This window comes from Phyllostomus discolor, chromosome 1 (genome assembly GCF_004126475.2).
Source record: "Phyllostomus discolor isolate MPI-MPIP mPhyDis1 chromosome 1, mPhyDis1.pri.v3, whole genome shotgun sequence".
Lineage (NCBI taxonomy): Eukaryota > Metazoa > Chordata > Mammalia > Chiroptera > Phyllostomidae > Phyllostomus > Phyllostomus discolor.
Window position 1 is genome coordinate 54,768,235 of NC_040903.2, and position 13,302 is coordinate 54,781,536.

A 13,302-nucleotide genomic window follows, 5' to 3' on the forward strand; every position below is an offset into this window, starting at 1 on the left:
AACCTCCTTCACTTGTACCTCTTTCGTGACACATAAAATTTTTATTTGGTGTTATAATTGGCCACACATATTTTTTAGCCTTATTGGGTTGTAGGTCCATGAGGACCTAGCCTAGGTTTAATTCATCGGGTGTTGTATATAGTAGGTGCTCAATAAATACGTGTTGAATAAATGAGTGAACAGCAGCTACAGAACTGGGGCTTACCTTGGAGCATGCAGTCGTAGGCTTTCCTGTCCCTCCTTCCTAACGCGTCCCAGAATCCCAGGGGCTCGGAGCCTTCGTCGCACTCGTGTATGGTCACTTTGCTGCTGCTGTGCAGCCCCGCTTCCAGGGGGCACCTGCATGGACACCAGTCGTTGTTGTCAGGCTTTGCAAGTGCCAACGGCACACAGTTATTCAAGACTGAACCTACAGGTGAGCTAACCTCTCTCTTCTACCTTTTCACTAAAATAGTTCTTGCTAATGAGTAAAGACATGCTCTGTGAGAAAGGGATTGGCTTCCCCCTTAGAGAGCAGTGTACAATTACTTATAATATGTAAGGAACATGATATGCATTTGTACATATAATATACATATTTACTATTCCTGGTCCTCCCCTGCTGGAACATACACTTTGTGCAGACAGAGGCTTGGGTTTGCTCACTGGCAAGCCCCTAGTCCCTAAATCTGTGCTTGGCACCAAGCAGGCACTCGGGAATTCCTGTTGAATGAATGAGTTCTTTGTTGTTTTGTTTTTTTCTCAAGGGTCCAAGCAAAAAATCCGATGGGTCATGAATGTCTTTGGATGCCTCAGGGAACGTCATTTATCATCCCTCCCCACTCGCTGGCCCTCAGGACAATGTTAGAGATGAAAGATCAGGCTTCACAGCTATCTGCATGTTGAAAGGTCGCTTGCCTTCCTTCTCCTCTCTGCTCTCTCTGTGTGGCAGTCGGGTTTTGAGCAGTCACAGGGAAAGCAGGCCCACCTTGCACTGTCCTGATGCCCAGAGAATGGATTTTACCGGACTGCGCTTTGGCGGTGTGTTGTGGCCCTGGGAAACTCCTTATTTTTACTGTAGAGATGTCACCTAGGCCCTCCCAGTTCTCAAGGAGGAAACGCTGGGCACCTCCTGAATGACTGGGACACTGGGATTTCTACAGCTGCTGGAAGGCTCAGGCTGCTGGGAAAGGGAGCCCAGCTGCAGCCTGACTCCAGGCATGAGCCTGGCTGGGGCAGCCCACCCCCGGGGCCTCACTTCCTGCTGCAGCGCGGTGTGTTTTCTCTGCCTATGAGATCCAGGTTGGCACCGCTGGGCAGGAACAAGACTCTACGCCTGCTGTGCGGGGTCTGAGAACCACCCCAGGGGCCCGCCTTCGAGTACACGAAAACACAGTCTTTCTCTAAGGAAGGGACGACTTGTATTGTACCAAAGTTTTCATTAGCTAAATGCCTTTTAACATTCCAGTGTTCGGACAAAATTAAAACTCTGAACTTCAAGAAGATATTTGAAATTTGCTGTTTAAGTTACAAAGGACATTAGGCTCGTAATTCAATGGCTGAGTCACATCTATGAAGAAATTAAAGTACTTGTTGGGGTGCTTTCCCTCATCCTTCACTCTGCCTTTTATGAGGCAGGTAAATCCTCAAAAGGTGGGGAAAGCCCTCAAGCTGGCGTTTTGGCTGAGACGTGTCAGATCTACTTGGAGTGTCGGAGGCCCTGACCATGGTAATAAGTAGCCTTGGTGAAGTCGCTGCACGCACACTAGGATATCCACGAGGAGCCCTGGGCACCCTCTGGCCTCAGCCTGCACCCCGGACAGGCAGCCCTTCCAGAAGCTCTCACACCAGCAACACTCACTGTTCTTTGATTTTATTTGCTGCAGTCCTTCCAACCTCCTTCGTGTGGGCTTGGGCTTTGCATCCGTGCCACAGGTAAATGAGGGCTTTATTTACGTTGAGGACAACCATGGACGTCCTGGACCTCAAGCTACTACAGTGGCAGGCCACTTCCAGCAAATTTCCTTCCACAGGCACTTCTCCTCGCACACAGTACAGCCTCCACTCGCCTGCAGGGGGCACCAGCGACACAGGGTTAGGAGGTGTGCTGCACCAGGAGGCATCCCAGGTCCCTGCTCAGTAGTCAGCAGCAAACACGGGGAAGGTGGAGCCTGGCCCTGAGGGGAAGGTGGAGCCTGAGGCCCTGTGGCCATCTCACCCACGCCCCAAACACAAATCCTTTCCGAGTTCGGAGCAGGGCACCCAGTTCTTGATGCAGGGAAATCATTTTCACTAAAGTTATCAAAGCCAAGTAAGTCGTAGAACAGGCACATTTTAAAGACCCCTAAAGCTAAGGTCCTTTTGTTTTTGTTTTTGGTTCTGGCCAATAAAAATCTCATAATTAATAATAGAAGATCCACCGTTTTTTTTCCTCCTAAAAAGAGACAGAGTTGCTGTGAGGGTTCCCTTCAAGGTGAAGGAATCTGCCAGCCTCCAGCAGGTGATGCTGGAGCCCAGGTCCACCCCACAGGAGGGCGGATTGTGAGATGCCCAAAAGCTGCTGTATGAGTCAGACATTAGAAGGCTTTCGGTGGTGAAGCCAGGGCCAGGTGAAGAGAGACTTAACAACCCCCACGCCAACAAAAATACCTTCCAGGAGAGGAACAAAAATCTGACTCCACCAGTAAAAGTGACTCACTTTGCGCATTTTCTTCCTCCTCTTCCCGCCTGCCGGAGTGCACCACCATCCCGCCCTGGAAGCACTGCAGGAAGCAGGGCGGCTCCTTGCCCTGGAGCACCTGGACCTTCAAGGCAAACACACTCACGTAAGCAACCCGCACCGGTGTTCCAGGGGCACACGAACTCTAATCCCTGTGCGGGAATCCTGAAAACGTGTCAGAAACACAAGCCAAAGCCGGTGACCATACCATTATCTAGAGAGAACTACTTCAAAATTCTAGCATATAGCTTTCCTTTCAAAGTATTTTTCAGGTATATATATTTTCCAAACAAAAATAGGATTGTTGTGTTGTGTTGCCTTCTACCCTGATTTTTCTCACTTGAAGTCTGTTGTTGAACATTTTTTTAAAACGTGGATTTTGATATTTAAATGGTATTTCACGGTACAGATGTAACTTGACTGATTTAAGCACATTTTTAACAAAGTGCACCTCCAGGCAGGGAGAATGACTAATCGCCGAGTGAGTCTGGGGGGAAAGAACTGCCTCTTTTGTAACCTTTCCAAGAGCCCAATTGCAGAGCCCGCGCCCCCACCCACAGGCTGCCCTCGCTGCTGCTGACGCACTCTCTTCCATCAGGTGTTAGCTGCCCCAGGATGACGATGATGCTAGGGGTGAGTCAGCTCACTCTCACTTTGGCAAGGCATCTTCCCTTAAAGAGGAAATTGTTTATTGAGGCTGGAAGTCTGGTAGGAAGCATTTCTCACCACGAATTAGTTTATCAATCTCAGGGCCCATTTTGCATAATGAAGTGCCATTCTGCGGTAGTGTTTTATATGCCTAAAGTGATTTTCCATCTGTTGGCGTGACAAAAAATGAAATGCTCCAACTAGAAAGATTAAGGCTCAAAACTCGGAGGGCATTCATTCACAGCCCTCACACCCACACACACACACACACACACACACACACACAACAACAACAAAGAAAAGGGCACTGAAATGACCCGTTAGCAGGAATCGATGAAACGCTACGGTGACTAACAACCACTGGTAAATGCAGTCCACAGCAGAGGAGGGCGGGGCCTTGGGAGCCTGGAAGGCTGATGAGCGTTGCTCTGTTTCTGGGGAAAATTCTTTGTTCTCTCCTCTCCTGCGATCGTTAACTGTTCATCCAAGAGAGTAGAGATATCTGCACCTGGTGTCCCGTTTCCCAAACACCCCAGGGGCAGCTCTGGATTACTGGTACTGAAGGATGGAAGCTGAGGCGCAGACAACCTGAACACTAAAAAGTTTACAAAATCTTGGTTTTGGGTAGCAGTATCTGCCCATTGTTATGCTGGCTCTGGGGCTGTTATGATGATGAAGACCAGGACAGACGTCGTCTCTTTCCTGTGTGCGCCGGGAGACAGATAATAAATAAGTAAACAAAACGACTATGTAGCTTCAGTTTCACATAGTGGGAAGTGCTATGAAAAAAACACCACTTTGGCCCTGGATGGTGTAGTTTGGTGGATTGAGTGCAGGCTGCGAACCAAAGGGTTGTAGGTTCAATTCCCAGTTAGGGCACATGGTCCCCAGTGGGGGCCACGTGAGAGGCAACCACATATTGACGCTTCTCTCCTTCTCTTTCTCCCTTTCTCCCCCTCTCTAAATATAAATAAATAAAATCTATACAAAAAGTAAGCTTCATTGTGTAAAAACAATATTTTAAAAAATAACACTTTGGAACATAAACCTGAATTATATGTGGTAAGCGTTACACGCAGATCCAGGGAAGTGCAAAGGCCCTGGGTAGGCGGAACAGGCGTGTCTGAGGAGCAGCAGGAAGCCCGGAGCGGCCAGGGCCTGCACAAGAACAGGCGAGGCTGGAGGGATGCACCGGGCCGCCTGTGAGGTGCTGCTGGGCCAGGGGGAGGCCGCTGAGACTGCTGGCCCAGTGTGGTGACGGCAAGGGGGTGACGTGATCTGGCCTGTTCTGGAAAAAATCACTCAGGAGCCTACTCTGAAGAATACAGATGTTGGAAATATGCATTTTTATATTAATCTCTAATATGTCCTTAGGGTATATTGGTGCAAGTGGAATAACTAATCAAACTGTATGAGCATTTTAGGGATCTTGAGCCAAAACTGTTTTTCAGGATGGCTGTTTCAAGTTACGCTCCCATCGGCAGCGCGTAGGGGTCTCATCCCACACAGCCCTGGGCAGCCCGGGTCTCAGTCTTCAGACAAAACCCCGCCCAGTTTCAAAGTGGAAAAGAGCACCTCTTTGTTTTATTTGCAATTCCTTGATGATTAGTTAAGTGGAAACCTTTGAAAAACACTCATTGGCTCTCAGTCCTTGCTTTGTGGAATCGCTATTTGCAGATGCAACATTTTGTTACAGATCATGTTACAACAGGTGGGCCTTCCTGGCCCAGTGGTGGAGGGGTGGGGAGGGGGAGAAGCGTGAGGTGCAGCCTGAAGTCCGGAGAAATGGGCCCTGGACTGAAAGTGTGTTGAGTGAGTTGTCTCTGTCCATCCGAATTGGGTCCCTTGGGGACCGGGCTACATGCTAGGGCTCCCGGAAAGGGCACCTCTTTCCTTTCTGGTGCAGCACTCTGCAGGACGTACCTGGGCACCCCTCTCTTCATCCAGCTCCACGGTCATCAGAGCTGATGTGCCCTTCTCGCTCACGGTCGACTGCCGGCCTTGCCAGAAGAAGTACACGCACCTCTCTTTGCCGGCCACCCTCACAGCATGCTCGCCCTTCTGCCGGCTCCCCACTGCAAACACACACAACAGCGAGGGCACGTGAGTAGTAGGTAAGACAAAGGAAGAGCAGGTTCACAGCTCTCTCCTCAGCCTCCGTGAGGACAAACAGGAAAGAAGCAGCTTTCGGACCACAGGGCTGGGGAGAAATCCTTCCTCACTGGAAGGAAAGTAAATCACGTTGCAGGACAAGAGGGAAACCACCTTCTTCCAACTAACTGATCCTGAAACTCCAAGCAGGAGAGAAGTGACTGAAGGGCCCTCCTGATACCCTACGATGACACCTGTCATCCTAGGGGAAGGCGGCAGACACTCCAACTGTGACCGAGAAAGCGGTGGCTGCCAGAGCAGGGCCCACGGCTCCCAAAGAGGCAGGCGCACTTTCCGTATTATACCACTCTCTGGCACCGATTAGCTGGTGGAGAAAAGATACTGAAAACAACAGCTGGGCCAGCTTTAAGCACAAAGGAAAAATTTTAGTCTGTTAAAACTATTCTAGTAAAAAAAAAACCACTCTGAACCCTCAACGTTCTGTCAGAAATGGATGAGATGAACTGCTGACGTATCACTTTCATACAGTAATCTGGGATTTAAATAATATCTGTCACCAGGGCTATAGCCAGGATTAAGTGCCGGTTATTCTCCGTGTCTGGCACATCGCAGACATTCGAGACCTATTAGCAGCCCACAGAAAGCCGATCTCACTGAAAAGTAGTCACAGAAAGTTAATTGGTCAAGTGGTCAATTTAGACAGTATTTCAGACCTCAAAATCACTACCTTTAGGAAGAGATCTCACTTCAAATTCCCCTTGTCCATTTGTTCAGCAAATATTTATTGAGCACCTACTATGTGCCAGGAAACTCTAGGATACTGGGGCTGCAAGGATGAGTGGGACAGACAACTTCCCTGCTTTCGTTCTAATAAACAGACAGACAAGCAAGGTGCTTTGGAGACAGCAGTAGTGATGCGGGAAGCGGGCGGGGGCAGGGTGAGTGCTCATGGGACTGCCTGAGGGAGGAAGGCCTTTCTGCAGAGGTGGCTGAGTGGAGGCTGGAGTAAGGTCAGGAGACCAAGCTCTGGATTCCAATGGCCAGGGGCCCAGTCAGCAATGGGAGAATACAGGTGGTTTTAACACCCACCACACACCTTAAAAATTAATGACAATAATTGGATTCTGTTGCGTATTTCTTTAATTTTCCTCAGCACCCATCCCATGTACCAAATCACAGCTGTCTTGAGATTTGAACATAAAAAGAAAGCTCATTTAAGTTCTGAAAAGGTCAGAAGCCATATTTATTTGCTTTTTTTTTTTTGCCTGCTAGCAAAGGACTCTACAGCAGTTTTCAAAAATGATTATAATTCGTAAAGCACTCCGACGAAGCACGGTGTTCAGTGCCACCTGCTGTACCCTGAACTGGCCGGGCCCTGGTGTCTGTTCTGCGCGGGCACAGAGAGGCAGCAGCCGCCAGCGAGCGGACTGTGGATGCCCACGATGACCCTGGAAGCCCCTCGATTGAAATTTACACTGGTGTAGATGGGAACAAAGGTCTGCTTTTGATTAGTGATCTTCAGTGGAGTGAAATTTAGTCGGGTTAACTAGATTTTTGGGAAAAGCTGTTTAACATGGATCATGGCAGTTGACACCTGCCTTAGGGTTTGCTGACACGTAAGCACATTGTGTAAATGCGCAGTCGTGCCGAACAGCCACTGTGTTACACCCCAGCACTCTAAAATGGACTTGAGTGTATCTATCTAAAATAGAATTGTATTTCTTTAAAAATATTTTGTTAAACAAACTTTTCACTGTTTCTTTGCAATTTTATTCATCATACCCAAATGTACTCCTATATACAACTTAATTTTTAACTCATTCATTTATTTTTAATTTTAGCAAAGATTAAGCTTTTATTAGTAAGAACTTCTGGAGTATAATTATTATAGTCTGATCAAATGCCTAATTTAAAGTGTTGATGCTATCAAAATACTTTCAAAAGTGATACCGTTAGTAGCAGTTGTGTTCAGGAGTAATAGAGAACCAAAGTATGAAGTCCTCCTCATGGGCAAGTGGTCTGATGCAGAACCCCATTTACTGACTGCCTGATTGAAGGAACTTGACCTTTATCACGCTTCAGAGTGGCCTGACCCAGTGTCATTGGGTACCTCACGAAGCTTGTTTCCTGACCTTCAGGGCCACAAGCCATGCCCTGCAGCCTCTGAGGTGGTCACTAGGGCAGGACACTGGCCCACCCAGGCTTCTAGTCTCTCTTTTGTAGAGCCCAAGGAGCTAGCCTGTCTGCATGCCTATGTGGGAAGGCTGGCGTAAACCACGAAGATGATGGTACCGCCTCTACAGCCGCTGCTTTCTGCGGAGCCAGTCCCAGCACATCCTGAGCCCCTGGTTCAGGCCTGTCTGCTGGCCCAGGCCTTGTTGGGTGTGAGTGACGAGGGGCTGGACTAGCAGTTGCCAAGGGGCCAGTGCTTCCATGAGGACCACGGTGTGACTGCAAACACCACTGGTCTGTGCTTTCTGCTCCCAGGAGGCGGTCTGGAATCTGAGTGCTCCTCACTCTAACTGAATTCTCTGAAGCTGGACTTCTTCAAACTTATAGCTTTGCCCATACAGATACTGCTGGATCTGGCTGTGAGATGAACACATTGTCTATTGGGAAGAAATACAGAACATATTTGCCTGGCTCAAAGCATTATTTCTTAGGGGCATCCAAGTAAATCATCTATGAAGACCTCGAACCTTAGGTTTACCTGCTAATTCATTTAAATTTCATTCACTCATTCATTCATTCATTTGCTGTTACCTCATTTTTATAACTGACAGCTAAGGTAAGGAAATGACTCCATTTTACACTGCAGAGCCCCTTGGTCTCCATTTATAAAACGTGCGGTTTCCTGTGCATTTTAAGAACAAGAACTATGTATGTCTTCTAAGGCTGTTCCTTAAAGTTCCCTGTTTCACAACCCCAAAGGTTACTAGTAGTATCTTCCCACCAAATTCCCTGTTCTTGTTTTTATGGCCAACCAGCAGCACAGATTACTACTCCGGTCGGCCAACTCTGCGTCACATCCAGGAGCTTAAACCTACAGCAGTGACTCGTGGGAGTCGCTACTGTTCTGGGTGAGTCCACGTTATCTCGTCTTCACATTAAATGCAGTCATTATGCTGTCACTCCTAGGACATCACTCACCATTATTTCCTGCACCTCCCCTGTGAACAAGTGCAAGGTGCAAGGCACGTGCTAAACATTGTAATACTAGACTACAGTGTTCTGTGGGCTGGGTGTGATAGTCTCTGTCTTCCAGGTGAGACGCCCGAGCCCAGAGAGGTAAGTGACTTTACCCAGCTCCCTGAGAGGGTGGGCAGGGCCTGAGAGAAGACTCAGACCCAGGCTGCATGGCGCCAGGGCCCGTGAACTCCCTCTAGGTGACAGGGCCGCCTTATGAAGGGAGAATGGTTTCAGTGCCCCTCTCTGCTCTCTCCTGGCCGTGTGACTTCAGGGGAGACACTCAGTCTTGGCGTCCTGCCCCTTGTCTGAACAATGAGCACAAGGACCGACACCGGTCACATGCTCTCCAGGAAGACGCTCAGCCAGGGCCTGAGGTAGAGCCCCCAGTCTGGACCTCGGGGGTGGGGTGGCCCTCAGGGCCTGCGCCCAGTTCTGGGCACCGCCCTCCCACCCGCTTTCCCGCTGTGGCAGACGCCATCTCAGGAGGCTGTGCCCTCCTCCTTCAGCAGGAAGCGGGCGCCTCTCTCGGTCTGTGCCTCACTGTCACACACCACGTGCTTCTTGAAGGTAGGGTCTGAAGTACCTACTTGCTTCCTATAAAAAGTCTCTAACACACAGCAAAAGCTGTCTGGTTGACTACATGATGTATTTTTGATAAACTAGGAAAGAAATCAAACGGTTCTAAGTCTGCAGGTGTTTCATCAGCAGAGCACCTGGAGGGCAAGGGGACTGCACGGAGGGGAATCAGCTCTTCTGGAGACGGACCTCGAAACCACAGAGCTGTGGCATAAACTCTGCTAAACAGGTAGGGATGAGGACACTATGCATAACATGGGTAACAGCTATTTTTTGAAAAAGAAAAGGGATTCTCCCTCCAAGTTCACTCGCTGTTCGTGTCATTTGTCTCTGGTCCAAAGCACACAGCTGAGTGCTGCTAGGAGGAGTATTTCTCTGATGGGACCACTAGGAGCTTGACTATGTATTTATTCTCCCAGATTTACAAAGCACTGCTCGGCTCCCAGCCTCACAGGGAATAGCTTCTTTCATTTGTAATACATTTTTTGTGCAATAATGTTACTACACCATTTGGCTTCAGTTCTAAATCATCCAGATATGCCTTACTTAACGACTTTAATTTAAACAGCACCCAGCCACATGGCAGTATCATCTGGAGGCAAATTGTCACTCTCCTAGAAAACATCTGGGGGTAGGGCAGGGGAGGGAATGAGGGTCCCAGAAGAAACTTAACATGCAAGTTTAATTTCAGTAAGGGCACATCCCAGACGTTAGCAATACTGTGTTGCAAGGGCTCACCTATAGGCTTCCTAAGCGGTTCTCAGAGCAAAAGAGTATGCTGGCCCAACCACACCCCTGCAGCCCGGGTGAGACAGGGCACACAGGGGTCAGGCTCCAGCAGCCCTGCGCTTCCAGCCTCTGCGCTGGGGCCGGGCCTGGCTCAGTTTGAAGAAAACACGAGTCACTGACCTGAGGTGCTCACCATGTACTTCCACTTGACCACATAGGCATCCCCTTCGTGGAACTGCCCGATGCTCTGTTTGGGGAGCCTGCTGTAGTCGAATTCAAGGATATGCCAGACATCCACAGAGACACTGGCAATCTCAAACTGCCTCCTGTCGTCCCCTTCCACCAGGCCGTAGCCACGGCCCACGTTCACCCCGTCCAGCACGGTGCCAGCGGTCGTCTGGGGCACTGGCACCATTCGGGTCACGTCGTAGGGCTTGACTTCGGCCCTAGGATCATCCTACAAGGAGATGTAAAAACACCTGTTCAGTTCCACGTTTGCCCAGACATTCCTTCTCACAGTCCATGATGTTTCACTGTTAATGGGACAGCGCGAGAGGGCAGCCAGCACACTCTGTCTGGGGCCGCTGAACTGCTTTAGGGAAAGGCTGCATTTAAGGGAAAGCTTCAGGAGGCCTGAATACTGCCCCCCCTCACCCCCATAGTGAATGGGATGCCCACAAACCCAGAGGTGCAGACAGGACTATTTTCACTCTCAGGGCAGGAATATAACCTGAACCTGGTTTGCTGTTCTACTAGTAAGCCCTGGGAAGGCTTTCAGCTTTCAGGCCTCTTTTGTTGGGACCCAAACCAAGCTCTTGAGGTTTGAGGACTGGCTACTGAGAATACCTTCTGCTGGGCAAGTTCACTGGCATTCTTCTCATTAGGTCTCTTCAGTTCGGTCCAATCGAGAAATTTCTCTTTGAACAAAATAGTCTCATTGTGTTCTGTAAGTCTCCCAAATATTGCCCAATCAGGCCGCCCCTGTCCTTTTCTGCAGGCGGGTGGGTGGGGGTGCAGACAGGAAAAGAACCAAGATTAAGCCACGATAAAATAAAGGAAAGAAATTGAAAACAAACACATGTGGCCACTGGAAAAACTTCAGAATACATAAGTAGTATACAGAATGAATGGTTTATTCCTACTTATTTTACCAAATATGTGACATTTTATTATTTGAGCCTGAAGCCTTGCAAAGCTTTGTGTCCATGGAACTGATGAGTGAACCACGTCAGGATTGACTTTGTTTGTATTCTAGTAAATTCTTGCATTTGGGAGAGCCTGGTGGCGCGCTAGACTGGGAGCAGGGAGGCGGGGGTCACGTGCATGCCTTCCCTGCCTCCTTCAGGCCCCTCTGTGCTCTCCGAGTTTCAGTCAGGTTGAACAAATGGGAGTTCACCCTGAGTTCTATTATTTTAAGTCATGTCAGAACAAAACTCTCCAGTCTACTCTCCTCTGTTACTGAGCTGAACAGCCTTTCAGCTGTTGTGAAGTGAACATTGCAGGTTTATCTCCAGGCCGCTGGACAGGGCAATAGGCAGGGAGAGCACGAGGACACAGCAAGGGGGTGACACAGCCTGACCTGGAGGCCTGGTCCTGCTTCGGGACCTCAGAATGTGAGCTGTGCTGGAAATGAAAGGTGACTTAGAGAAAGGAACAGGCACAGCTTGGAGACATTGCAGGCTGGGTTCCAGACCACCACGATAGAAGGAGTATCGCAGTGAAGGGAGTCTAATTTTTTGCTGGTTTCAAGTGTAAAAAACTCAGTATCTGTGAAGCACAATAAAATGAGGTATGCCTGTCCAGCTGAGAAAATGCACGCTCAAGAGGGCCCAGCCCTGAGGAGAAGGTGCAGGTAGGTCTCATCGTTCCAAATCAGTCATTGGTTGTGCATAGTGACTGGGACGAACAATCCCCTCAGACCGACGGGCGGGGCTCACTGGGCCCTGCTGTGGCTCCTGCCTCATCACCTCCTGTTTGGTTTTGGAATACAGTTTCTGACATCACGGCTAATGCACACTACAGAGGTTTCCTGTCTCTGGAAAGGAGACCAAGGCAGGGTACAAATACTGCTGCTTCGTACCCTGGGGGCAATTAAGGAACCAAGTATTGGTACCTATGGAAGATGCAAGACTCCCTTAAAAGACTGGGGTCTTCACCAGAAATGTCTGAATGACTGTCTTTTGTATATATCCAACTCTGCAGACTTGCTAAGATGCCTACAGACCATGCCCCTGGTTTTGGCATCAGAAATGTGTCTTTAAGCCGTGAGGTTGCATGCACATAAGAGGAGACCACCGCAGTGTGAGCTGGGAATGGGAGCGGGAGTGGGAGCAGGTGTGCCAGCCCCACCCCAGTGTGTGTGGCCCGGCTGGGCTAGGTCACGGCACCTCAGTGGTTTCAGCCTCCGTGTTTCTTCAGAAGCGCTGGATGCTTAATATTGGCTGCACCTCAAAATTTCCGGGGCACTTTTAAGGCATACTGGCACACTAGCCCCACCTCACATGAGCTGCAAACACTTCTCTGGGGCTGGGCCTGGCACGTGCATTGTTTAAACCTCCTCAGCTGATTCTGATTGGATCTAGTTGAAAACATCTACTTCTAAATCTGTGATTATGTCACTGCTCACAGGAGCTGTCCATCATATGGACTTTATACTTCAGAATTATATTTTTGGTTTATTATACCAAATAAAATACCCTTTTTACCCATATCTGTAAAATGCTCATTATTACAGTACTAATTTTAGGTTAAATGTGCACTTGTTTAAAAAGGATTTGAAAACTTTTCACCGATATGGACAAAACTTTTCATTGTTTCAGTTTGATAATAATGAAATCAGTAATTTAATTTTAAAACAGGAAACTAGGTAGGAAAGTTGAAATTTGTGTCCTAGTTCAATGGAAACCATTGACACGCAGCTGTGTGACACCTGATGTTCTGTGCTGTCCTGGGCACACCTGCTTCTCACCTGCTCCGTGGTGCACATAATCTAAAAACGCTTCTTTTACTCTGGATGTTAAGAGAAAGAAAAATCCCTTTGCATAAAGAATTATTTTTCTTATGAGCACATTTCTTAGAGTTTGTGCATATCCTTACGATTTGCCAAAATTACTTAAAAACATCCAGTATGTAGAAAATGTTAAAATCACAATCATTATTTTAATGCCATACTCTCCCCTCTCCTTCCAAGAAAAGGCATAAGCATCACCTACTGCCAAATAAATGATAAGCCCTGGGGTTCAGGGGCTCTGCTGGGAAGTGAGAAGTTAGAAGGAAACACATTGCGTTTGCACCTCCACATCGATGGCTGAATTCCAGAGCCTGGGGATTTTTCAGATCAACATGCAATT

At 48.5% G+C, this 13,302-nt stretch overlaps 1 protein-coding gene across 9 annotated transcripts in view; it reads right to left on the reverse strand.

Moving 5' to 3' along the window:
* SVIL (supervillin) overlaps positions 1-13,302 on the reverse strand; it is a 213,392-nt gene that overhangs the window by 8,445 nt on the left and 191,645 nt on the right. For all 9 annotated transcript variants that reach the window (XM_036022710.1, XM_036022716.1, XM_028508244.2 and 6 more), the window contains 6 exons: positions 10,799-10,943; positions 10,133-10,409; positions 5,270-5,421; positions 2,678-2,783; positions 1,841-2,048; positions 206-339 (listed from right to left, as the gene is read on the reverse strand). In XM_036022710.1, coding sequence (XP_035878603.1) covers positions 206-339; positions 1,841-2,048; positions 2,678-2,783; positions 5,270-5,421; positions 10,133-10,409; positions 10,799-10,943 — 1,022 coding nt within the window. The remainder of the gene's footprint in view (positions 1-205; positions 340-1,840; positions 2,049-2,677; positions 2,784-5,269; positions 5,422-10,132; positions 10,410-10,798; positions 10,944-13,302) is intronic.